Raw genomic sequence first — 24999 nt, forward strand, 5'->3', positions numbered from 1 at the left:
TGAGTAGAGATGTGGAGGTTCTTTTCATGACTTTTTTGACAGTGCTCCACACAGGCCAGGGACAGACAGAGGCAGTCATTCAGTCACTAATATTGAGCAAGGGCCTGTTACGACTCTGGTGCTGTCTGGAGCACCAAGATGAAGCGATGTATCAGGCAGCCAGTGCTCCGCCATCTTGGAGATTACACTTAGTGGAGACAAATGATCCCCAAAACCGATATGTAAATGAGAGCAGTTCAGGTCCTGAGAAGGGCACTGAAGGAGAGAGCAGTGGAGGTGAGTGGGGGTGGCAGTGGTGATGAGGGAGCTGCACTGGTCACAGCAGTGAGGGAAGAGTCACTGCGAAGGTGACTGAATGATGAGTTGACATGTGGATGATGGATGGGGGGAAGGCAGCTCAGAGGCGATCTGGGGGATGATATTCCAGGCAGAGGAAGCATCCAGTGCAAAGTCCCTGAGACAGGGAACAAGCCTGGTGTGTCGAGGGACCGGAAGAGGGCTTCCGGGGTGGGAGGGCTTTGTTGTGGAGCACAGCAGGAGAAATGAGGCCGGAAAGGAAGTCGGGGGCTCGCCTGGGTTTGGTCTCCAGCCACGGATCTTATTCTGGTTGCTTTGGGAAGGCATTGCAGGATTTGAAACAGAAGAGTGGTGCTTAAGGTTATTCTGGCTACTGTGAGCGGGAGCTACTGAAGGGGATGGATGAGAGGGAGGGAGGCCAACTAGAAGGCTGGCTCGTTGACCAGGTGAGGACCAGGATGGCCTGGACTAGGGGCTTAGGTGGTGGAGCTAGCAAGAAGTGGGGTAGATTCCCTGGCAGAGTGGACAAGGTCTTGCTGATGGATGGTGGTGGGTTAGAGGAAATGTGGCGGAGCCGTGACCTTGACCCCATGTCCTTACCGAAGACCTTGAGGTGGACAGAGGCATCCTGCTCGCCAGCCTTGTTCTCAGCGATGCAGACGTACTCGGCCTCGTCGTTCTTGTCCACCCTCCTGATGGTCAGCTCAGAGCTGTCGTCGCTGAAGAGGTACTTTTCGTCTTCCTCATTCTCTATCTGCTCCCCGTCCCTACAGGGTGCAGAAATGCAGAGTGCCGCGATTTTGACCACAGAGCTAAGAGATGTATTTTTACTGTTTAATTTTTATTTTTTTAATGGAGATACTGGGGATTGAACCCAGGACCTCGTGCGTGCTAAGCATGCACTCTACCACTGAGCTATTTCCCACCTGCCACATTTATTTTGAATTAGTTTCCACAAAAGGCAGACTAAGCTCATGGCAAAGACTGAATACTCACAGAAAGTGAAGATGCCAGCTTCTGCCTACCTGTGATTCCTCAACCCAGACCTCAGAGGCTGCCCGAGGGCTGCAAACTGCACCCACAACAATTCCAAAGAGGGCTTTGGAATTTTGTCCCCCAAACTGAAAGTGAAGGAATTCAATGCACACACAAGGCAAGAGGACTTTACAGAAAAGAGTCCATTCTGCACCAGCCGCCGACCCCTATTCACTAAAATGCCAACACAGAGCAGGCCCTGCAAGGTCTCCTTTTCCGCTAGTCTGTGTACGGGCTGGTTTCTTACTTTGTCCAGCTCATGGTGGGCTCTGGGAAGCCTTCAGCATCGCACACCAGGGTGACGGACTGGCCGAGGTTGGCGGTGGCGTTCACTATGCTCTGTCTGGCCTGGACGGTGGGTGGCACTGAAGGAGAGAAGAAACGTCAGAGGGTCAAGAGTCCTGGGCAGCTGGAAAGTTAGTGTAAGTGATCTAAAATCAAGTGTGCACTGAATAATTACTGTCACCACAATAAATACCAGAATAATTCACCTTCCAACATGCAGTAGTGTTTTTCAACAATACCTGATATTGCTGTCTGTATGACAATATGTAATAATACTGCTTCTCAATAATATAGATTTAGAAGCCATATGACTGTGCTGCTTTCATTTTTAACTGGCATTCAATTTATAGTAGCTATTTATCTTTATATATTTTCTCAATCAATGCATACCAATCCACCAATGCAAACCATGACTGGTGGAACCTGACATTTCAGAGGGGCTCTCGATACCAGAACAAGCTGAAAACTCCTGCTCCCAGTGGTTCAATGGTTAATCCCAATTTGAAATGCACCAGCTCATCAAAGAGTGACATTTCCCTCGGACTGTCATAAACAATCCTGTGCACAAACTGTTTTTACCAAAGGAATGAGGGAGGCGAGTTTGGCAAAAGATACATTTCGATATCCAAAACAATTCAACCATGATTTACTTATTTTCTTAGAACTGACATTATAATTTCCTGTAAACATCTTGTAAATGTCAGATCGATTCCACGGGTGTGTTTATTTGACACTGCAAATTGAGATTAATAAGCCCGCGGACTCTGACTCTGACTATTCTGATGCCTGAATTGATTATAATGTTTTCTTTGGACACTGAACCAGGGGACCAGCTTCATAATTATGGTAACATCAAGAAGGGTGCTGCGTGAATAAGAATTTATTAGTAAGCATGGGGAAAGTTTCCTGTGGGGCAAGATACTGAAGGACATTCAAGCACTGCCCTGAAAATCCTCATAGTTGAGGGAGACCTAAAAGACAAGTGTGTTTAAAAGCAAACAAATGAAAAACAAGCCAGAGGTGGGGGGTAGGGGTGGGAGTGGGGGAAGGGGTAGGGGTGGGAGTGGGGGAAGGGGTGGGGGTGGGGGTGGGGGAAGCGGACATGAATGAACCAAGGTTGTAGCCGTGGAGGGAGCAGGAGTAACAGATCTCCTCACCGTTCACAATGACCTGAATGTCCTTGAAGTTGATCTCCCCCCGGGCCAGGATCCTGCCCTCACAGCGGTAAGTACCCTCATCTGTTTTCTTGATGCCTCGGATTTGCAGGTAGTTGTTGGCCAGGACTATGAATCGGACTGGAAGAGACAAGAGGCAGGTTCATCCAGGGAGAAGTCAGAGGCACTGGTGTCTGCAGGCAGGTCACTGAGCCTCTCCTTTTTCCTACCTTCAGTCTCACAGGGGTTGGGGGAGGGTTGGGAATGGGGAGGGTTTTGAGCTGAAATAAGAAAATGTGTCCCTGGCAACAACCTAGAGCCACGAGCAAAAGTCTATCGGAAACTGTGTCTCTTTCTTTGGCGAGAAAATCAAGTGCCTGCATATACAAGCTATAGACATGCACCCGTTGACCTGGAAAGGGCATGTGGTTCTGGGACCCCAGAATTTAAGATTGGGTTGGAATGCCTCAGAAGCTGGCAGAGGTGGAAACTCTATGAAACTTGGTGGCACAGGGGAAAGGGCAGCTGGCAGGTCTCACCATCTTTTTTCAGGATGACATCTCGGCCTTTGTGTTTCCAGATGATGGTTGGAGGGAGGGAGCTGACCACATCACACACGATCACGGCATCCTCCCCCTCCCTGAACTCCTGTGGGGTTGGCGCATTCTTGAACATGAGCTTCTCTGGAAAATGAGCAAGGGGAGAGTGAGGGAAAACAGCTGGTTCTCTGACAAATATTCCTTTTCACTGGCGCCATACTGCTTGGATTCGAGTCTATATATATATATATATATATACACACACACACACACACAGCGGTACAAAAGGGGGTCCCACCCATCACTTGGCCAAAGATGCAGGCAGAGCAGGTGACACAAGTAGGGGAATACGTCATCAGTGTTTGGCAATCAACGTCTATTCACTGAGTGTGAATTGATCACACTTTGTGCAGAGAAGGGTCTACAAAGTGAAAGGGAGTGTCTTTCCCAAGGGTCCCCACCACATGGGATGGAGTTAATGAAACACTACGCACAGGTAGACTGAGCTGGCAGAACATCTATTCCACAGCGAATCGTAGGAGCCATCAGTCCCTCCTCTGTCTCCCCTACTGTCTGCCACCCCTACCCCAACTTGTCTACAGCAGAGAGAATTTTGAAGAACAGGACAGAAGAAAGCAGGCCCATGGCAGTGGGTACCATGGCGATCAATACTGTTCCATCAGCTGTCACCCACCATCTCCCTGGCCAACAGGACAGATGCACGATAACAAGGTAATGAGATGCCACCTCCAGACTGGTTTTGGGGGCAATGAGAACTGCCCGCTCTGAGTGCCAGTGCTAAGATAATCACCGTGCAATGTCCCACCAAGCCTTTGCACTCCATTTCCAGCAGGAAAGAGTGAAATAAGAGAGGAAAACCTGAGCTGTACAAGTCAGCCAAGACTTGGGGAAGGGAGAGGGGAACCCATACCAGCCCTCTGGGAATGTGTAATTTGAATTTAAAGAATGGAGGCCAGCGGGAGGTAGCTGTGACCAGCATGAATCCAGCTGTGAGTTCTGAGTTGGCCAAGGATCATTTAAGAACGTGTTGCAGTCTTGGCTCGATTTGGAAAAGACTCAGGAAGAGGAAGCGAGGAAAGAGGTCCCATCAAACCCTTAGCCGTTGGTCCTCTACTCCATCCTCCATCCCACTCTGTCTGCTACCATGTGTCTTCCTGGCCAAAGGAGAGGACAGGAAATAACAGAAGGAGAAGGAGGAGGGTCTTACGGAAGATCTTCACGTTGACCGTGGCCTCGGACTCACTGCCATCCTCTGCAGTGACCACGCACTTGTAAATGCCGGCATCGTCAATGTTGGCGTTGTAGATGGTGAGGGTGGAAGAGGAGTCATCGTTCCACACCACGGAGATCCGCTGCTGGTTTGGGGTGAGCTTTTCTCCGTTGGGGGAGAACCAGGAGATGTCTTTATCTTTGGCATCTCCTGCCACTAAAGAGGAAGAGATTATTTTCAAACCACTGATGCTGAGAAGATAAAGACCCCTGCAGGGTGACAGTGGGTGCTCAGTAAAGAGCTACTGAACAAGAGATCATTGGGCTTGACGGTTAGGGAGCGATGACCATTTACATCAGTGGCTTCAAAGTTTAATTGTTATGCATGTATCATGACTTACAGTGTTCAGAAAGAAATCAGCAAACACTTGGGCTGGTTTTTCTCACAGTGGCCCTATCCCTAGTGAAGGAAGAGAGATGTGTTGAGGACCTACTGTGTGTCAGGAACTAAGCTAAGAGATTATAGCCTCAAAGAACGGGGGGCAAAGGGAGTTAGCACATCTAGGATCCGAGCTCAAGGACTAGCTGGTCTGAGCCAACTCATCAGCTTGCTTTCGAGGGCTTCGATTACCTTCTCCTAAGTGGAAGATGAGACACTGGCTAGTCTAGGAGTGTGGATTCCAACCGCTTTTATTCTAGTATCTGCCTGCACAAATTCACATCACTGTCATTTCAACACCCCTTGTCTCAGACAGACAAATGCACTTCCTTAAATTGCTGCAAAGAAGGTAGCCGGCATCACTCAGGCATCTTTCCTCCAGGTACCCGGGAGGGGATGCTGCTGCAGAGCTGTGTACACACTGAGCTGGAGCAAGGGCTCTGGGATCCCCGGTCCCTGGAAGTGGTTTCACTCTGCCTCTCTGCATGGCGCCCTTCCCTGGCCCACACCGCCCCCCAACCCCCGCCCTGCACAGATGCTCAGTGTGGAAATGAAACAGTCTTCCTTTCAGGGCCCATCATACTTTCAATAAATATCACTATTTGCAAGATGTGCTGTGGCATCCATGGCTGCATCTCCAGATCATTTAAATTGCTATAATGAAGGCGAAGCTGGAGGGAACACATCCTGTGGCCACCAGCCCACCTCATCCAGCACAAATCGTGACAGCATGTAAAGGCCCCTCCCTGCCGAAAGCTGCTAGCTCAATGTCACAGTTTACACCTAGCTCCGCTCTTCCCTGGTTCTTTCATGTTCCAAATCCCAGGTATGTCACACACAGAAACTCCAAAGCCTCGTCTGAAGCCTTTTCTCCACAGGACATTTCCTGATAATTAGCCGGGCTGTGGAAATGGGGCATATTTTTCAAACAAACAAAAAAAAGACACCAGGTCCGACAAAATCCGAACTCTGGTGGGGGCAACGGGACAGAAAACTGACATCCACGGTAGGGCTGGAAAACCCAGGGCATGTGCCTGACAGCAAAAAGAGGTACCACTTCTCAATTTTTTTGCAGGCACTCCTTGAATTTTCCTGCTCTGGGAGATTCTAATGAATAAGCCTTCCACCGACCCGCTCAAGCATCCTTTCTGAACCAGCGCTGTTCTCCAGCGTCATTTACAGAACTCTGGATTTATGCAGAGCAGGGGGTCTGGCTGGGGGGAGGACTCGCTATTCTGGGGGTTGTGCTGACTTTCCTGAGAGAATCTCTAGATCTCTTCACTGTCAAGCAGAAGTCCTCAAGGCACATTTCTTCGTGCTGGGGCAGCCTTTGCAAGGGGAAGGGAGAGGGCCTGAGCACTTCCCTGGTTCTCAGTGGGGTCACCCCGCCAACCCAGCTGCAAAGCCATGCCCAGAATCCCAGGCACCGCGGTGTGATCAGCCCGGTACAAACAGCCCCTGGCTTCTGCCCTGCTGGGTGGCGTTCCGGCAATACAGTGGGACGTGGGCACTTGCCTTGGCATAAGAAGAATTTGGACTCTCCAACGCTGATTTCTCCTTGGCTGGGAACAATATCCACCTGCAGAGAAACTGAGAAAGAGAAAGGCCAGTTTAAACACATTTGAAGTTTTGAGTGGGGAAATCAGAGTTTTCATTCAAAAACGGGGTCCCTACCCCTCGCTCACTTCAAGAAAGAGCGAAGAGAGGAAGTTGTTTGGGTTTTGAGAACTTGTCACCATCCCAGTTCCTCATGCCAAAGCCAGGAGTGGACAAGGTCCAGGCCCTTCCCTGGGGAACCGCTGTCCTCCATCAGGTAAGGTGAGCTCCCCGGGAGACCTAAAGTGACCTCTGCCCTAAATTTTTCTGACCCCTTGAAAAGACTTATGGTTCTGCTCCAAACAGCAACATTTCTGGGATTCACAGAAATAGCAGCCCATCCCGTTCCATTCGGATGATCAACCTGAAGCGTGTTAAGAGGGAGACCAGCAACCCCCTAACTCTGCATACGGTTTCCTGACAACTCCCCGCACCACCGAGCTGAATCACTCTGGGGAAGGCTTCATCGTGAAGATCCAAACTGATTCCAAAGCAGGGGGTACCAAACAAATGCTCGTGTGACCTCCTGACTGTAGGACCAACATACTTCTTTGCCCAAGAGGAGACTGCATCCAACACCAGCACTCCAAGGAGTCAGTCAGCTCTTCCGAGATGCCGGAGACCATGCCTGGTGGAATTCCCGGCACCCCTTGGCTGCTGCACTGCATCTGTGTTTTCCTGTGCCTGTGCTCCGTCAATCCCCTCCACCGATAAGACAAAATACACTGCACCGGATTTCACAGATCCCTGTATTCACAGAGTTCCTCCTTTATCTGCTCAGAGCAGATAATCATTCCTCATAAAAATACAGCTTGAGCGTTAAGGAAAAATACGCTACTATTTATTTGGATTCAGCTTCCTTCTGCCTCTCCTCCTCTTAGGTAAAGGAAATCTGCCAGCTAAAGGCTAATGGACCTTTGGTTCAAGGCAGGTAGCTTCTCAAAGCCCATACGAAAGAGGGGCCTGGACAAAACAGGCCAGGTGATAGAGACTCAGCGAGCCCTTGCTCCTAACAGCCATTTTCTCTTCACAGTAGAACGGAGGGAACGCTCGTTGCCATGGCGACCGGCCTGCGGGCTGAGCTGCTGCGGGTCTCGGCCTGCGCTCCTTTGATGAAGCAACCAGGCTTGTGCTCAGGGGAGCAGAAGGATCAAAGGGCCTGCTTGGGGCGGGGGAAGAGGGGTGTGAGGGCAACTCAGCTATTGGGGGCCCAGCCTTCCGAATCATCCTACAGACAGAGCAGACCATGGAAAAACCCAGCAGAGGCTGCGGAGAAAGGGAAAGGTGTGGAGGGGTAGGAAATGAATAGGTGAGGAGCGAGGGTAAGGGTGAGGAACCTGGAACCAGCCAGGAGAGGATGCTGAGTGTTCCATCGTGAGGAAAAGAAGCGGGAACCCAGGAATTTCCAAAGGCTGGTTTGGAAGAAATATTACATCATTGAGGGGCAGCCTGTGTCTCTCTCTCTCTCTAACTTTGCTGCTGATTACTCATTTCGGGCCCAGTACGCAATTCTTCCCAAGAGTAGTGAAAGATCTTCCCCTGCCTTTCCTGAACTCTGCCTGCAACTCACAGAGCTGCAATGGAATATAATGCTGGGGTCAGGGCCCTGGCAACCACAGGGCAGGTGTGCCCGGCCGTGGCATGTTTCTCCCATCACTCCCCTCTGGATGGAGTCAGAGATCACTCAGTTCTAAACTGACGGAGCAGAAGCGGGTCCCAATCATCACCATGTCCCGCCTCCTCATTTTCTGGATGAGAAAAGAGAGATAAAGTCACTTGCCGTGAGGACAAGGGTGGCCCCAGAGCCCAGGCCACCTGACTCCCAGGTAAGTGTTCTCCCCATTATGGAATGCTGCCTCTGTGAGTAGAGGATGAAATGTTTCCAACTCAGTCTAGCTAACAACCCGGCCACCGTGAGGGGCAGCCCTCAGATGCACAGCCCCGAACAGAACAGAGGAGCATTTGGGGGAGCATGGAGCCTTACAGAGAGGGGACAGCCCAGTGCCACCCATCTGAAGGCCAGCCGGGACCTTTTCGATCCCTGTCTGTGTCTCCTGTTCCAGGGAACAGCGGGCCTGTGAAGCCCAGCAGCCGTGCCGATGCCGCCCATCACCTGAGTGATGGTCCTTTCTGGAGTCGACTGGGATGTTCTTTGGAGAAGGAGAAGCGTATTTCTGCCTGGAAAGTTCACTGGCCGTTTGCTGTGTATTAGCAGCCAGCTTCAAACACATGGATCGTGTTACTGCCCTTACTGCTTAGAGAAGGATTTTCTTATCCCAAGTGAAAAAACAGCCTTCATTTTCTCCAGCTCTTTTCAAACAGAACATGACTCTCAAGGGGCAGGAGAACACGGCAAGGCTGAAGTGTTTTCATACCCAGATGTGGCCAGTAGCCCAGTATCCTCCTCTGGGGGCCGTGGAGAGAAATGAGAATTACAAAGGAATTCCCAGCTTCCCCAGATCCCGTGCACACATTTTTCATCACAGACGGTTTTTCAAGAAGAGATATCCATTTAGACGCCTGACCTTTTGCACACATGGAAAAGACAGTGATTTCGCCTTCAAGACACCAGTCAAAACAGGGCCAGAGGAACCCCAGACTCTCTGAAAAAGCGACGCTTGGATGTTTTCCACTGGAGCACAATGGCTGATTATTTTCCCCAAAGGCGAAACCGTGTATTATTAGGCTTAAAAATGGTACGTGGAAATCCTGTGCCTAACTCCAAACTCCTTCCCTCCGCTTCTTAGGGCCCCTTCCTCTCTTACTGTATTAGTCCTTCCACTGCCCCCAGTACAAACTCCTGCCTCAGCTTTCACCTTTCTCCGGGTGCAAGGGTAACTGAAATTTCCTAACCGGGCGTAACTCAGACTCTGAAAGCAACTGTGAATACCTTCCTCCCAGAAAAAGTACCCCATCTCTCCCTTTGCAGAAGCGCGCTCTGCATCAGCTCTGTGTGTTCATCTGCATCATCTCAGATGCATCCAAAGACACACACTTATCAACATGGCCTTTTGGACCTGCTGGGGACCCAGGGGAAGGGCTTTCTGTGTCTTCCAACAACGGCTGATCCCCAAGGCCTCGGGCGGCCAGTTCACACTTTCTGGTTTAGAAAACACACTCTGTTATTTCATCTGAGGCTCACGGCAGCTCTGAGATGTAAAATGGCTGGTACTTTTGTCTCCATTCTACAGAAGAGGAAATTAAAGCTCAAGGAGAAGACATAACTTGACCAGGGTAACTTAGCTAATGAGTAGTGAAGTCTAGACTAAAAGCCATCTAATTCAGAGTCTCCGTCCAGCTCTTCCCGCTACACTCCACAACCACCCCACCCCTTCTGTTGACCTCCTAATAGACTCGTTATTTCCTGCGAGTTATCATTTGCTCTCTTTCCAAATTATGGACTAGAAAGAGCAAGAGTGTACAAGCATCTTACTGTCAAGTTGCTGCCATCATTTCTACTCTGGTTAACCATGACTGGCCTCTCTGTTCACAGATAATCAGAGCATTACAATTCCCATTTTACAGACGGGGAAGTGGAGGCTCAGAGCCACAAGCAATGGTAGTAACGGGGTCAAGATTCAGGCCCAGGTCAAACGGCATCCAAAGCCCCAGCCATCTCTCTCCCACACTCTTCTCTCCCTTGTGAACAGACAGAGAAATGTTCTTTTGAGAACAGAGTGAGTCCCCTCTCCTCATCTCATTTAAAAAGTAAAATAACCCTGTGGGAGATGGATATGTTTTAAAATGTGTTTTCTGCTTAAATGTCTTTTTTTTTTTTTTTTTTTAATGGATGCCATGTGCTGAAAGACATGCCAACTTGTTTAGCAAAATAGCTTCAGGTCACGGTAGGAGTTTTGTTAACTCCCAAGTCCATGCTAGAAGCAAGCTATAAAGCCTTAGCTGCTAAAGAAAGGGGAATTAAAGCTTCAGTTCATAGGAGAGGCTAAGGCATCTATCAGAGAGGTGGGAGTCTTAGTAAGACAAAGCCACAGAGAAAAACTATCCTGATTTCAAAACGGAGTTCACAGGTTTCACCTGAGCCAGCAATGTCTTGTAGCAATTTAATTTTACTGTTCTTTTCAGATTCTACTGTGCTTGAGGAGGTAGGAGCTGAAAGCAGAAAGTGAGTCCAGGTCTCTCCCACGGCTAACTGACAATACCCTCTTGTTAAATGGTTATAAAGACACCAGCTCCTGAGGAAGACAGACTACAGATGTGCTATAGGCCCAGGGCCAAGGTAGGCACGCCCGAGGACCATGTCCTGGTCACCAACTTAAGAAATGGGTGTTTGCAGATACTGACAGGCATATGCAGAATAGATAAACAAGATTATACTGTATAGCACAGGGAAATATATACAAGATCTTGTGGTGGCCCACAGCGATAAAGAATGCGACAATGAATATATGTATGTTCACGTATAACTGAAAAGTTGTGCTCTACATGGAATTTGACACAACGTTGTAAACTGACTATAACTCAGTAATAAAAAAAAGAGATGGGTGAACTACAGAGGATTAATCTGATCAGTGACTATGCATTAGATACGGGGATTTTTAGAACCTATTTCATAAGGGCTAGGGATTTCTGAAAAAGGCATCAAATTCTAGTTCTACATTTATTTTGTTAGTTGTTCTAGAAATGAGCCTTCAGTATCACTATCCTTAACCACTTCAGTGGAGACTTGTCTTTTATTTTTCCAAGGATGCTAAAGTCTCTTTCGTCTGATGTACCCGTGAGAAATCCAGATGTCGGAACCAGGGGCGTAATAACCGAGGCATCCCCACCTGCCAGACGTCCTGCTCTCATCATTAGCAAAGTAGTCGAGGGAAAATAAAGGGCAACTTCACTGAGAAGCTGACCTAAACTGAATGCGAAACCAAGACTGACATGGCAGTCCTGTAGAGTGGTGAAGCCTGAGGACTCCGGGCCAGTCCTCAGCTGTACCACTTCCTAGCAGTGTAATTTTGGCCAAGTCATTAACCTCTGGGTGCCTGTTTCCTCATTTGTAAAATGGGGTAAAACAGAACGCTTATCATTGGGCTGTTGGAAAGATTAAATGCATTAATACATGTAAAGCACCGAGAAGAGTCTCTGGCACATAATAATACACGTTATACTTACTGTGGCTTATTATTCTTAATAAACCGCTGTCAACAATCCTTCCCAAAGAAGTTATTTCGGTTACTACTTTTGAGAGAAGCAATATTTCCCTTTATGGTTTAAAATGAAGTGACCTTCCTGAATGATTCATTTGGTGGCCAGGTGGCCTGATGCCACTTTCTACATTTTTTTTAAGATATTTAACTTGCCCCATCAGATCTTTATTGGTATAAAAGATGACTGAGTTCAATGAAAGCCAAAAAACAATCATGGAGGCAACTCTAGACAAGTCACTTCACCCAGGCCTCAGGTTTCCCACCTGTAAAATGGGGATGATAATAAAACTCAATTCGTGTGGTTGGACTGTCATGAGAATTGCACAGTCAGGAGAGAGTCATGTTTAAGAAGGCAGACTCTGGAGGCAGAGAGGCCCGGGTTCAAAAACTCCAGCTTGGACACTTAGTAACTCTGAGATCTCAGGAGAATCTCAGAGCCTGTTCTCTGCGTTTCTAAAGGAACATAACAACCGGCTCAATCTCACAGGGCTGTTGAGATGACTTAGGAAAGTGATGTATGTAAAGTTCCAAACATAAGGTCAGGCTATGTTGGTTGTTTTTTTAATGATAGTAACCTATGTGATAGTACTTTGAACACACACACACACACACACACACACACCCTAAACAAACAAACTCCCCAATAATGCTGGCAATGACAATGAGATAAAACATGGTCCGCTAGGATGATGCCACTGTACAGAACAGGAGGCCAACATCCGTACAAATACGTATTTATAGTTCCTTTAAATTGACATCTAACTTTTGGGTTAATGTTCAGTCTACCTGGTTTTTCTTCTACCCAGCTGCTTTCCACAGTAGCTGAGGCCGGATGGTAAGACTCGCATGTCAAGAATGGGTGAGGCTCCTTTGTCATCCTTAATTGTTCATTCATTTTTCTCTCCCCAAATAAGATAAAATCACCTATGTCCAGCTGCTTCTTGCAACAACAGCAATCTGACAAGATGAATTATTCTATTCGTATGTACACACACGTTATCTGGGCTCTCAGTGGATACAGTCATACATACACTTAGATAAAAATATACGCCCACATATCCTTTAATAGGTTTTGGAGAGGTTGAATCTAGTCGTTAGCATAACAGATTATCTGAGCCGCTGGGAATTGGGAAGAACTGGGTCCTGGCTCTGTTCCAGGGGGCTGGCTTCAAATCAGAACACAGAGCCAAGGCGCATAATGGCTTCAGCTCTCTTGGCCTCCTGAGCTCCTTGGGTCAAATGAGCATTTCATTAGGTTTAACTTATCAGATGAATTAGTTTTATAGAAAGAAGTCAGTAGTTTCAAACCATGGTTACAGTCCTCATGAACCACCTAGAAGCTAGAAAACTTGACTAATGTCACATCACAGTGTCCTCGTGCTTCTGATTACAGGGCGAGAAGATCTAGAAGAAGCTGGTTTAATCATCCGCTCAGAAGTGATAGATGCATGCTATTCCCCAGACCCTCACTCCTATCGCCAACTTCCACCCCCAGGAAAGTACATGCCTCCTCCTAGGAGCACTTTAGATCATCTTGAGCAGGGAGTCAGAAGAAATGACTCAAAGGGATACGAATCAGGAGCAGGACCCAAACAAACTGCACTCCACAGCCAGAGATCAGACACAGGAGAGACGCCAGCCTAACTCTGACAAAAGGAGCATGTGTTTGCTTGTTTTAATAGACGATCATACTGAAACGTTATGCTGTACTTCAGAAATTGACACATTGTAACTGACTATATTTCGGTTAAAAAAAATAGAAGATCATAAACAAAGGAGATGTATTGAAGAATTTAGTTGGTTTTTTTTTCCCCAAAGCAGTAAAATCAGAAATAGCCTCACAGAGCCTCAAAAGGGCCAGATTCCAGGCCAGGAGTGCAATCCTTCAGAAGTGAGCATGAGGATAGTCTCTTACAGTCCACAGCCCCTCACCCAGGGGGGCAACCAGCTGAGAGCACGAGTGTGTGCCAAGAGGTGGTGAATGTGTTTGACGCATACCCTGACTTCTCAGTCGTCTACCACATCGGACTGACTCGTCACCAGGGTCATAGAGCCATTTAGTAACGAAGACGGTTAGAGCTGGGGAGACCTGACACCTTCACTTTACCGATGAGAAACACCAGGAGCAGAGGTCTAGGGTCCCTGCAGCAAAGTTCAGGAGCCACGGGACTGGTCCCACACGCTGACTTCTGACCTAAGTCCTCTTCGTGCTTCTGGGTCTCATTTCCTTTGTGCATCCTCAGTAGCTGTTTCGCCAACTGTTTCCTCTCTCCCAGTTTGCCCTGGTCTCACATCTGTCCCCAAAGAACAGGAGTCATCCCTTGGAGAGACTCGGTCTATTAAGTGCAGCTAGGAAAGCTGAGCACACAGCAGGTGCCCCACCCAACCTGTCCGAAGCCTGGGAAAATGTCTGGTCCCCCCAACACCAGCCCACTTTTTAACAGAAGCTCTGGTTCCCTGCTTCCTCTTCAGACTGTCCTGCCTGCTTTCCCTTTGCCGCGCGGCACTCTGACAACCAGCCAGCACTTTGATGACTGGCCAGCGCTTTACCTGAAGTTGAATTATTGAAATGTACGGCAAGGACATGCATAGATGGCTGGAACTCAGCTAAGCTTCTCCAGAGAAACAACGTAAAATCTATCAACCTGCCCTGAGAACCCAGGCCTTCTTAGTAAATTGCAGCGCACGATTTGATAGCCTCCAGGATGCCCCTGAGGATGTTTCCTTTGAGTCTGCTCTCCTGAAATCTTGCCTTGGCAAGAGGACTCATCCAACTTCTCTTCTTCCGGCTATAAAAAGGTGCTAATGCAAGGCGGATGGTTCCTCTCCCGTCCAACAGCTTTTGCCAACATGGCAAGAAGCTGTAATTTTATCTTCCAATATTTGTCCAGCTGTTGTTTGCAGATGTTGCATTCTCTACACCCAGAAAATAGAAATTTAGAGAATGCTGGCCTGTAACTTCATCTCGAGAATTTCAGATCCTGCTTGTATCTTTCCAGAATGTCCTTACGTGATCATAGCTCTAAGCACATCTGGGCTATTGAAGAGACAAAGGTTTATAATCTCCTTACAGAAGAAAACCAGTGCAAAGAATTGTCGAATTCAGTTTCTGTCAAGTGAAAAATGCACATTCTCGAACAAAGATACATTGTTTATATATATGGTGATTAATTCATGCCAGTCACTGTACTAAGCACTTCACTGAATTCATGAAATCCTCTTAACAATCCCACCAGATAGGCAGTTATTATCCTATTTGACAGATGAAGAAACTTAAGAACCAAAAGTTTAACTAAAGGCCCAAGGTTACAAAGCTAATAAGAGGTAAGGCCAAGATATGAATGCCAGGCAGATCTAGGTCCACAGCCCTTGATCTAAGTATGTATTACTTAAAGTTGGCTTCAATTAAAGTCAACTTTTATGACAAAAGGGTTGATCCTGCGCTGGATGAACTGGGAGACAAGCACATAGAGAAAAACACTACCTGCTTGGGGATATACTGAGTCGGACCTGGGGATGTGCTGATTCTGAACAGGGGCTGGAAACTGAGGTTCCTTGAATCCTGAGCCCACCCGGCCATGCTCCTCTCCCTGCTGTAGCCCCGCCTTCGTCCCTGAGCAGAACCCTCCTAGCACCCTCCTCACCACCACTGGGCCCCGCCTCGATGTCTACCTGCAGCCCCCAGAGCTCAGCATCGGCGGTGGCTACCAAGAGGGACCAGGCTGTGAGCTGGACTTTCCCATCTATGGGTCACTCTTGATCCCCCAATTTGGACTCTGGATAAGCTATATCATTCCTTATTAAAATGTGAGTATTAGAATTATTCTTTGCTAAAGCTCAAGTTGTGATCGGCTCTTTGCTCCTCTGCAGGAAGTGTATCCTTGCTAGATTATTCACGGAGCTACTCAACCAGTGATCTCTCAAAGCACTCAGTCTCTTTAAGAGCCATCTGTAGAGCATCATGGTAAAGAGATTTCAACAGAGGTCACACTCCCTTCTACAAGGTGCAGAGTCCATCCCCTACTCCCTCAGCCACTGTTCCCCTGCGTCAGACAGTGACTGACCTGTTGATGATACACAGGACCACATTATATAAAATTTTGAAGGGGACAGAACAGAAGAAACCTCAGTCACTTAAATACTGTACCCATTATCTGGGACATAACTGTATTGCTTTCTTGAATTAGTGAACAAATAAGAAGGCTGTAGCTGGTACCACTCATTAGGGTAAGAGCTGAACTGCCACATCTATCACTACGGCTTATCAGAAACCTAGAACTGAGAGCAGTCCCAGCCCAGGTGGGGTGCTGGAGAGGGGAGGGGAGAAGGGGCAGTGGCAGACGGTGGCTGTGTGGTGGTCCCCGCACCCCTGAGGTACATCCTCATTCTGAGTCTGTGGTGCTGCCTCTGCCAACCTCATGATCCATCCATCTGTAGAGTTACCCGTGTCATCACTCTCTGATGCTCAGCTGAAGGTCCTTTAGCACCATTTGCGGGACCCCCTTCTGTCTTCACACAGAGTGATTTCAGGGACCCAGAAGAGCCCCCCTAGGCTGGTCATTGACATGCCAATTCTCATTCTTGGTGCTTCTACCTTACGACGTGTATGCCTAATAACAGCCAGTAGCTCTACATAAGTCTTTTCGACTTATAATGAGCCAAAGATGTGGGTAGAGCTTGCTGGGAGGGCTGGGGAAAAAGATCCGCTGGGGAGGCGTAGGGAGGTTGGGAGAAAATAACCAAACGCACAATATTCTCACTCATCTTGGCAGCTGAGGCCTTCCACGTGTGCTGATTATGGTCCTTTCTTGCCCAGAATAATGCTACAACCCTGAAGAACTGCCAGTAAGTCATAAACATTAAATATGGCATCAGATGCTTATGATATCCCTCACGGTGTTTTGCTTGGGTTTTGTTTCTGTAGTAGCGTTTTTATTTAAGCAACCATCACTTATCTCTTTCATTATTCCCTTAGATTCCTTCCCTCCCCCAATCCAAACCCAACTGTCCTTGACAAACTCACTTCGCTTTATCCAACAGACAGGGGAGCTTTTGAATCCCAGTCTGAGAAATCAAAGACAGAGACATTAAAGAGAGTCCTCCCCACCGGCGCCACGGCGTAATGGGCTTTGATGTTTAAGGACTAGAATGAGTGGGATCGCAAGGAGACCCTTCAAAGGTCAGAGGCAGATACGAGGCTCACCCGTGAGAAACAAACACACACCAAACTCCGCTGGTGGTGGCGGAATCTTATTGGAAGGATGTCACAGAGGCAATGCTTCTTAACTTCCCCTTCAAGGTGACAGACTCTAGTTCTATGAGTGACTTGAAAACCAAGTAGCTAAACCATTATTCCCGGAACCTTATCTCAATAGGAAGGAAATACCTGCCAAGAGACGAAGTCTCTGTAGGGAAATTTGAAACTTCCTGTCCATTTCAGGAGACCAAACCTGGCGATGGGAGTTTAGTGTCCATTGTGATTCTGCCTGGTGGCTCCAGCATCTAGTCTAACTAAAGGACTTGGGTGGGACACAGGGGAGACACACACACACACACACACACACACACACACACACACACACACTCACACACTCACTCACTCACTCACTCTCTCCTTCCTCACCTGGTCTCCCCAGATAGCAAATTCCACTCTGGGAACTAACTTTGAAACTTTTAAGATGATGTCAAGTCACCGTGACCAGGCAGAACTGGATTCCTTAAAAAGAACTCTAGTCACTGGCCACCGAATTTTCCTTCTTCAAAAATAGAATCGGCCTCAACAGTGGCTAAACTTGGGATTTGCAAGCCCTGGTTTCTATTCCAAACTGGACTGACAGCTACAAAACTGAGAAGCCCGAAGGCGAGCGGTGATCTGAACGTATTTAAATGAGGGGCGCTCACACGCGATGGAGGATGTTGTTCTGTGTTCATTGCATGTAAGTTTCAGTTTTTTCTTACACCCCCCCCAACTGGAAACTCCCCAAACAAACTCCAAGCCGCGGGGCCTTCACGATGCAGACGGTCAGGGCTGCCACTGCGGCTGCCTGAGAAGCAGCAGACCCTCCATCCACTACCAGGATGATACGTCGTCCTGTCCTGGGGGTAACTCAGCAGGTCTCTTTGAAGCGCGGGTGGTGACAGAATGGGCCACTCAACTCACATGGGCTGGGATCTCCCCAGCAGGCCTGTCTTTTGTCTGATGGGGTCCCTGCCTTTGTTCCCCACCCCACCCCTCTCTCCCCACCCCACCCAGTTCTCAGGGTTGACCCTCTGAATATTTCCATCAGACAGACAAGCCCTACACTAATGCAACAACAGCAACAAATTTTGGCCAAAAAGAAAAGGCAAATATACATATAATATATAGCCCCCATTCTAGCATTAAACCTCACTCTGTAACAAGGCCAGCTGCCTTTACTTCTATAAACAAGTCCCAGCTGTCAGCATCACTATTTGGCCTTTAACGATGCCAGTATCTTATAGAAGGCTATTAAACAGTGACAACCCAACAACCAAGGCTCTTAAAGGGCCAGAATGGCCAGAATAAACAGCCAGAGAAAAAAGAGCCTGCAGTCCCAGCAGTGGTCCCTAAACTCCCCTGGAGGCAATGAATCCGTGTCCAGATTTCACCCTGCTCTCTGGAGGTCTAAGCGATGACTCTCTCTTCCTCTTTTTTTTTTGCTATGAGGTCTACACATAAATTTACATGTCATGAAGCATCGCTCACTGAATCTGTTTGGGGAAGATGCCACCTTTTGAATGGCCTACAGAATATTCACACAAACAAACACAACAACACAAACACACAACAAGATCCCCAGTCTGCACGATGTCAGTCTCCAAAGCCTCCGATCCGCGCATTATATGCCTGCTTCCCAGGAGGAGAGGTGATGGTAGCATCTTGACTTTCCCCCCAAAACCTCTAAGTAGTTTCTAAAGCTGAAAACAAAACAAAACAAAAAAAAAAAAAAATGAAAACAAAACCTCTCACATCAAAGACTTCTTGTCCTCTATCATGACCTTCTTCCCTGAGCCCTTGGAGCAAAGCTATTACATGACCACAATGGGCTCAAATCTCCTGTTGGCCCTTGTCTCGGACCAAGACCCTTTTGTAACATCGTAAGAGAGAAGGACTCAGAGAGACCAAGGCTGAAGTCAAGGCGACAGGGTCCAGTTTCTCCACACAAAGTCTGCTAGACTCAAAACAAAGTCTGACTCATCCCTGCTTCTCTCAGCAAAAGGCCTTGCTGTACATCTCAAGACGGGGAATCCCACAGAGACCATGGGCCGCAGGCAGAGCTACAGAGGTAAGAATGGGTCAAGGAAGAGAGCTGAGACCTGCAGTTGAGAAGGAAAGAGCCTTTAGGGTAGAGAAAAGAGGTGGAACTAGGGAGATGACATGTTAGTGCAGTGGGACTGATGGTCTCCAAAGAGCCCCAGGAAGAACCACCCCACATGCTGATTCTGCTGCCCCCCACAGCCTTCCAGAAACTACCAGCTGTGACACCAGCTTCACACCCATGGCTGAGTGAGCAGCCACCTCCCCCCAGCTGTGTGCTCAGGACTCACAGGCCACCACTGGGACCCTCCATGAGACCCAGCCCATCTGCACAGAGGGCTGGCACACACCAGACTGCACGGAATGCAGGGTATTATTCCCTTACAGTCTTCAAATGTGACACTTCTGGATTCTCTTTTTCCATGGGAAATCCAGCAGGACCAAGGGAGGACGGATCCAGGGCTATCTCCTGCTCTTAACTGTCGACATCTGGCCCTGGGATCCTCTAAGGCCATGGAAGTCAAAACAGAAAGGGATTTGGAGGTATGGAGGTATGAAGGTCAGGTCCTCTCCCGTTTCCATAGCAACTAGCTTGTACCTCCATCACAGCACCACTGTGTTACAATGTAATGAACACAGTAACATCTATTGAAGTGACTGAACTCCGTAAGGACTCAAGGCTCAGCAGAGTGCTCAGCACCCAGGACGCCCTAAAAGATGTGCTGAATTAACTGAAGGTCCTTTTTGATTATTCTTTTCTGAGGTTCACACAACTTTAATGGTTCACATGAGTCGAATGGTTCCAAAAACGCATGGGATACGGGAGTTCAGGCCCCGAATAGTATCCAATTACCTGCTTACGAATCACCCAGATGGCTTGTGAAAAAGATTTCCTTGCTGCAACCCTGAAGCTACTGATTCGGTACCTCTGCAGCAGAGCCCTGGGATTCTAATTTTAAAATGTTCCTCAGACGATTCTGATACATATCCACGTGGGGGATCTCTGCTCTAGTTAATAATCCACCTGGGCTAACTGATGAATTGCAAACAATACCAGTCCCATCTAAACTCCAAGATCCGGCCTGAAGTTCCTGATTTTTACAAGCATTCTCGTGTCACCCTGCTGCTTGGCTGTTTATCACATTAAGCAATGTGACGCAGCTCTGCAGAAACTCCTATTTCACCCATTTCTCTTCAAGTTTGTCGCTTGAGCACTTGAGGAAGTATGACCCTACCCTGAAAATCCATATACAAGTAAACATCATGTTTTTCTAAAAGCAGCTATGCCCTGCAATCAAAATGGATATAATGATAAAGGGCAGGAAGTCACAACTGGCCACCACTGTCCGTAATGCCGAGCTTGACATCCTTGGTTCATCTGACCCGGGATGGCACCTCGATGTAACAAATGGAAGGTCTCGATCAGGGTCAGTTGATTGGTTCAGCAGTCTTGTTCTTGCTTTGCTAAGCACATCCGCCTGAACGTCCCCTGTCCAAGCCACAGCAGTAGCTCTGTTCCCACAGGTGAATATGCTGCTCACCAAGTGGATGTGGTGCGAGAAATCTATTCTGGAAGCGCAGGGCAGATCCCGGTTAACCGTAAGAGAAAAGAAAGGTGGGGGGAGGCGTGAGGCATCAGACACTACCTTCCTAAAATGAGACTTCAAGGTCCTGGGGGGAAAAAAAGCCTTTAGAAATTCTGAATTAGCTTTAAATCCTAAAACAAGATGAATTACTTCTCCAGTAGCTTCAGAATGGCAGTTAAAAAGGAAAACCAGCCCTGGACGGCAGTCTTCTAGCTCAGAAAGCTTTCTGGTCCGTGGTATAAGGAGCTACCTGCCTCTTACCTTTATTCTGTTATATTGATGAATTTCAAACCTCTACAGGAACATTTAGCAGGGCTCTCAGGCCCCCGCTGAGCCTGATAAAAGCAAACTTTCCACTTGTTTCCAACGATTCCTGGCTGAATTCGTCTTCCTTTCAAAGCAGCAGAGTCCCAGGGACAAATGCTCCTCTTATATGTAAAAGATGGCGATTTATTCTTAATATCTCTGCACTTGCTCATTGATTTTTACCCCTTTCCTTACAACCCAGGCTTCACTTTAAAAGAAAAAGGCACCTGGTGATTCAACAGCTCTTCCCTGAATGTGGGCATTCATAACCCCTGCACAAATGCAGATACCTTTTCCACCGAAGTTATAGATCCTTCTGACCCTTCAATGTGGGTCTTTATGGCCTAGGCACTCCTTACAAATAGACTCCCACATGCAGGAAATATAGAAGAAAATGTAGAAATCCGTTTTCCTATAAGCTCTTTTGTTTCCTCTACTTTAAACTATCGAGAGAAATTCAAATCACCCACAAGGGTCTGTCACCACAGCTCGCTCTCCTGAGGACGCTGAGGGACCCAAAGGGACACCTGGGGTACCACCTGGGGACCTCATTAGCTCTCCAGGTGGCCAGTGCGCATGAGCACAGGAAAGCTGCCCCAACACTCAACTTCTGGCTGGTTAAATAATTAGTAGCTGTAAGTTTCTTGGTCTTAGAAATTGATAACAATATTTAAGCGATGACTCAAACTGGAGGACAAAGAGAAAGAAGAGAATCAAGCTGAACAGCTTGAGTCTAAGCTACCTAGAGCGAGGTCAGATCTTCTCTGCAATTTCAGAGTGTCTCATACTTAGTTTTAGACCCAGCAGGTTCCAATAAATGCTCTCCACTGCCTGACAGCAGCCCTCCTTTCATTTATGTTTTATCTCCCAAGGCGAATATTGTTTCTTAAACTATTCGGTTTAAAAAATGTATTTTTAAAATTTTTTCAATGGAAATGCCTGGGTCAGCCCCTAAGAGGGAGGCCATGGGGTCCAGTGGGAAGGGGACCCTTGAGTCCAAGAGGCACGAGATGTGGATGATTTGGGTTCTAATCACCTCGCTGTGCTGTGCCCCAGCTGTAATGTTAGAATAAAAGCAGAGGCAGAGGGTGGCCGAGTGGGGAAAGTAGATAAAAAGGAACCAGAAAACCAGGCATTTTTGTCTATCCTTGCCCCTAAAACACCTCCAGGATTTGCGGTAAGTCATTTTATCTGGCCAGGTCTCAGTTTATTCATTTGGAAAGGAAGGGGTTGGACTGACTGATTTTTAAGGTCCATTCCACCCTATAGGCAGATGACTGGGGCCAAGCTGGCAAGTCATCAAGGGGCTTCCCCACCTTCCTGCCAAGGTGGGCTGGTCCCAATCCCACCAGGTGGGGTGGGGAGCTTGAACCTGTAGGCACAGGCCCTCCTGGCTCCTGAGCCAGTCCTCACTGACGCTGGAGGCTTGTCAGATGCTCCACCCCTACTGGGGAGGCCAGTGCTGCCTCCTTGAGCCTGGGGTCCTGGACTTCCGAGGAGGTGCTGCCCTCTCGCCAGCCCCCTCAGGGTGGGGCCCTGGACTCTGCTAAAGTTCCGGTCCAAACCAATCAGGCCACTCAGAAGGCAATGCTGCCACCCACGGAGTGGGTTTGCCCTCCACACTCCTGCCATCTCTGCTCCTGCCCCAGTCACTCCATCCTTCCTCTTTGGTGAAAGAGACGTTCTATCTGCTCTGTGCAGTGATGGTGAAGACCAAGCAGAACGACCCGAGAAGCGCCCAGTACGCAGCAGGCAGTCTACAAACGGGAATCACCAAAACTACTGCTAACATGATACAAGGCAGAAAATGCAAGCGCCAGGGAGCTGTTAATTACGCCACGTGACAGCCCAGAAAAGCAGCCGCAGGGCTGCCAGATGGGTGAGCAGCCCTACGTCCCACCCTCCTGCTGGACGACTGTCGCTGGGAGCTTTACGAGCCGAGCCTGGTGTTTCTCCAGTGCACTCCTCGTCATCCCTGGACGCATCACCATCTGATAGGAGCATGAGCTGGGGAAACGGAGAGCAAGATAGACTATTCCTTTTATCAAGACTTTTACTCTCCTTGGGGTACAGTCAACAAGCCTGATATTTCTTCAAGCGTTCAGCCATCCCTATGGACTTAAGAGAAGAGTTATGAATAACTCTGAGGACAGTAAGCTGTGTTTTGCCAAATAACATCATTACAACAAGGGCTATAAGAAAATCAAGGAGCTAGAAAGAAATTGCTGTCTGCATTTGTCTTTTTTTCTTTTCCTTGGACTTGACATGAGCATGTGCCCCTGGGGCCTATTTCAAGGAATACTTTTTGAAACCAAAGTGGCTAACTGGTTTCATTCAGAGGAGGTTTAAGCTCTGGAGGCTAGTATGTCAAAATGGAGTGGAGTCCCTTAGTCTACACCCACGTGGCTTATCTGTCAGTGTAACAGAATCAGGGCACAATCGGAGAGGCTGGACCGACAAGTATCACCAGGGTTCTGGTTACTTGTGAGGTCCAGTCCTGTTTCTGGTGAGGAGAGGGAAGTCCTTCTGGATGAGAACCACATGGTAAACAGGAAATCTGGCCATATCATCGTAGGCCTAGTATCACTCAAAAGTGGGTCCCGGGGCCTCAGAACCTGCACTTCGCGCCGAACGGCTCAGGGCACCTGGCTGACTTGGGCAGCAGGTGAGCGGGTGCCTTGGAACCACGAGGCTGATGGTGCCTGAGAGGCAGCCCAGGGCTCTGCCCACAGCACACACGCTCACACCCAGCGCTCACAAATTCCTCTAAGCAGATTCTCCCGGCCCAGGCTGTGGCGATTCATCTTTACAGTATTAGCGAAACTGAGAAAACGACAAAGGATCAGCATTCCTATTCCAGATCAGGGATCTCGTCATTCTTGTTTGAAACATCAGGTAGAAAAGAAGAAGTGCCATAGGAACGAGGCCCCGTCCTGGACCCAGTGCTCACACCCGTAGCCACGTGGTTCGCTCTGGGCCAGATTCTTCACAAACGTCATCTCTGGGACCTGGCCCTGCCCTGGAACACTCAGGGGTTGAGCAGCTGAATCTCATAGCCACCTGCCTCCCCCACGGAGGGCTCCTGTGACCCATTTGACAGAGGAGAAGACCGAAGCCTAGACAGGTTAAGTGAATGGCCCAACATTACACAGCTAACAGATGGGGAGCCTGGATCCGAGAACTCAGGGCTGTTCTGCTACAAAGTCCATTTCCTTCCTCTTATACCATGATGCCTCCAACAGTGCAGCAGGGCTTCAAGTGGAAGACTGATTTCTTTTACTTTTTCTACTCTAAGTACAGATCCTTGCTGTTTATTCTCAGGGACAGAAAGAAGAAGCTGTAATGGTACAGGGAGGTCCATCCCTGCAGTGAACATTCACACACCACGCCCACAAGTCCAAGGGCGCCGTCTCCCTGTTCTCAGCATCCCCCTGGTGCTCAGCCGTACCTGTCCCAGCAGGTGTTCAACGCCACCCAGATGGAGTGAGATGCACGGATAATGTCTAGCACAGCCTCCGCCACAGTCGGGGTCCCACAGACGGTGGGAGGATGAGGAGGGGGGTGGCAGGTGCAGCTGCGGCTCCGTGCTGCCTGGGAATCTGGGGTCCCGTTCTGCGTGCTGATCTCAGGGAAGTCACAGACGCTGGCTCCCCAGTTTCTTCATTTATAAGCTCACAGAGATTGAATGTGGACATTCTTTGAATCTAGAATATTAATGAGTTAGATTCCTCTCTATCTACCTTGTCCTACATCCCAAGATACCACTTAAAGACACACTGTCGCAACACCCACGTGTCTCCATATTTTAAGAGACACAATTTAAAAGCAAGGGAAATCTCGGCATTTCACGCTAAGGAGATTTCAGACATCCTCATATTTCTCGCAATTACCATGTGGTTTGTTGGAAGCTCTTTCTAAACCTGGTGATTGTCTACACTCTATCATCTGCCCCCCGTGGGATGGGAGAGAAGAAATGACCCAAGTGTTGATAGAAAAGTCACACAAGAACACTGTCTGGCAGTGTTCTTATTAAGCAAGGTAAGCAGAGCAAGAGATGGCTAAATCACAGACCTGCCTCTCCCTCGCCACTGCGC

At 48.3% G+C, this 24999-nt stretch overlaps 1 protein-coding gene across 17 annotated transcripts in view; it reads right to left on the reverse strand.

Annotated features, from left to right (window-relative positions):
- The window catches only part of NCAM1 (neural cell adhesion molecule 1), a 297404-nt gene that overhangs the window by 60368 nt on the left and 212037 nt on the right, over nt 1–24999 (reverse strand). For all 17 annotated transcript variants that reach the window (XM_032472408.1, XM_032472401.1, XM_032472410.1 and 14 more), the window contains exons 2-7: nt 6495–6569; nt 4539–4757; nt 3311–3454; nt 2775–2912; nt 1580–1697; nt 898–1064 (exon numbers count right to left, since the gene is read on the reverse strand). In XM_032472408.1, the coding sequence (XP_032328299.1) occupies nt 898–1064; nt 1580–1697; nt 2775–2912; nt 3311–3454; nt 4539–4757; nt 6495–6569 (861 nt within the window). The remainder of the gene's footprint in view (nt 1–897; nt 1065–1579; nt 1698–2774; nt 2913–3310; nt 3455–4538; nt 4758–6494; nt 6570–24999) is intronic.

The sequence above is a fragment of the Camelus ferus genome, chromosome 33 (assembly GCF_009834535.1).
Source record: "Camelus ferus isolate YT-003-E chromosome 33, BCGSAC_Cfer_1.0, whole genome shotgun sequence".
Lineage (NCBI taxonomy): Eukaryota > Metazoa > Chordata > Mammalia > Artiodactyla > Camelidae > Camelus > Camelus ferus.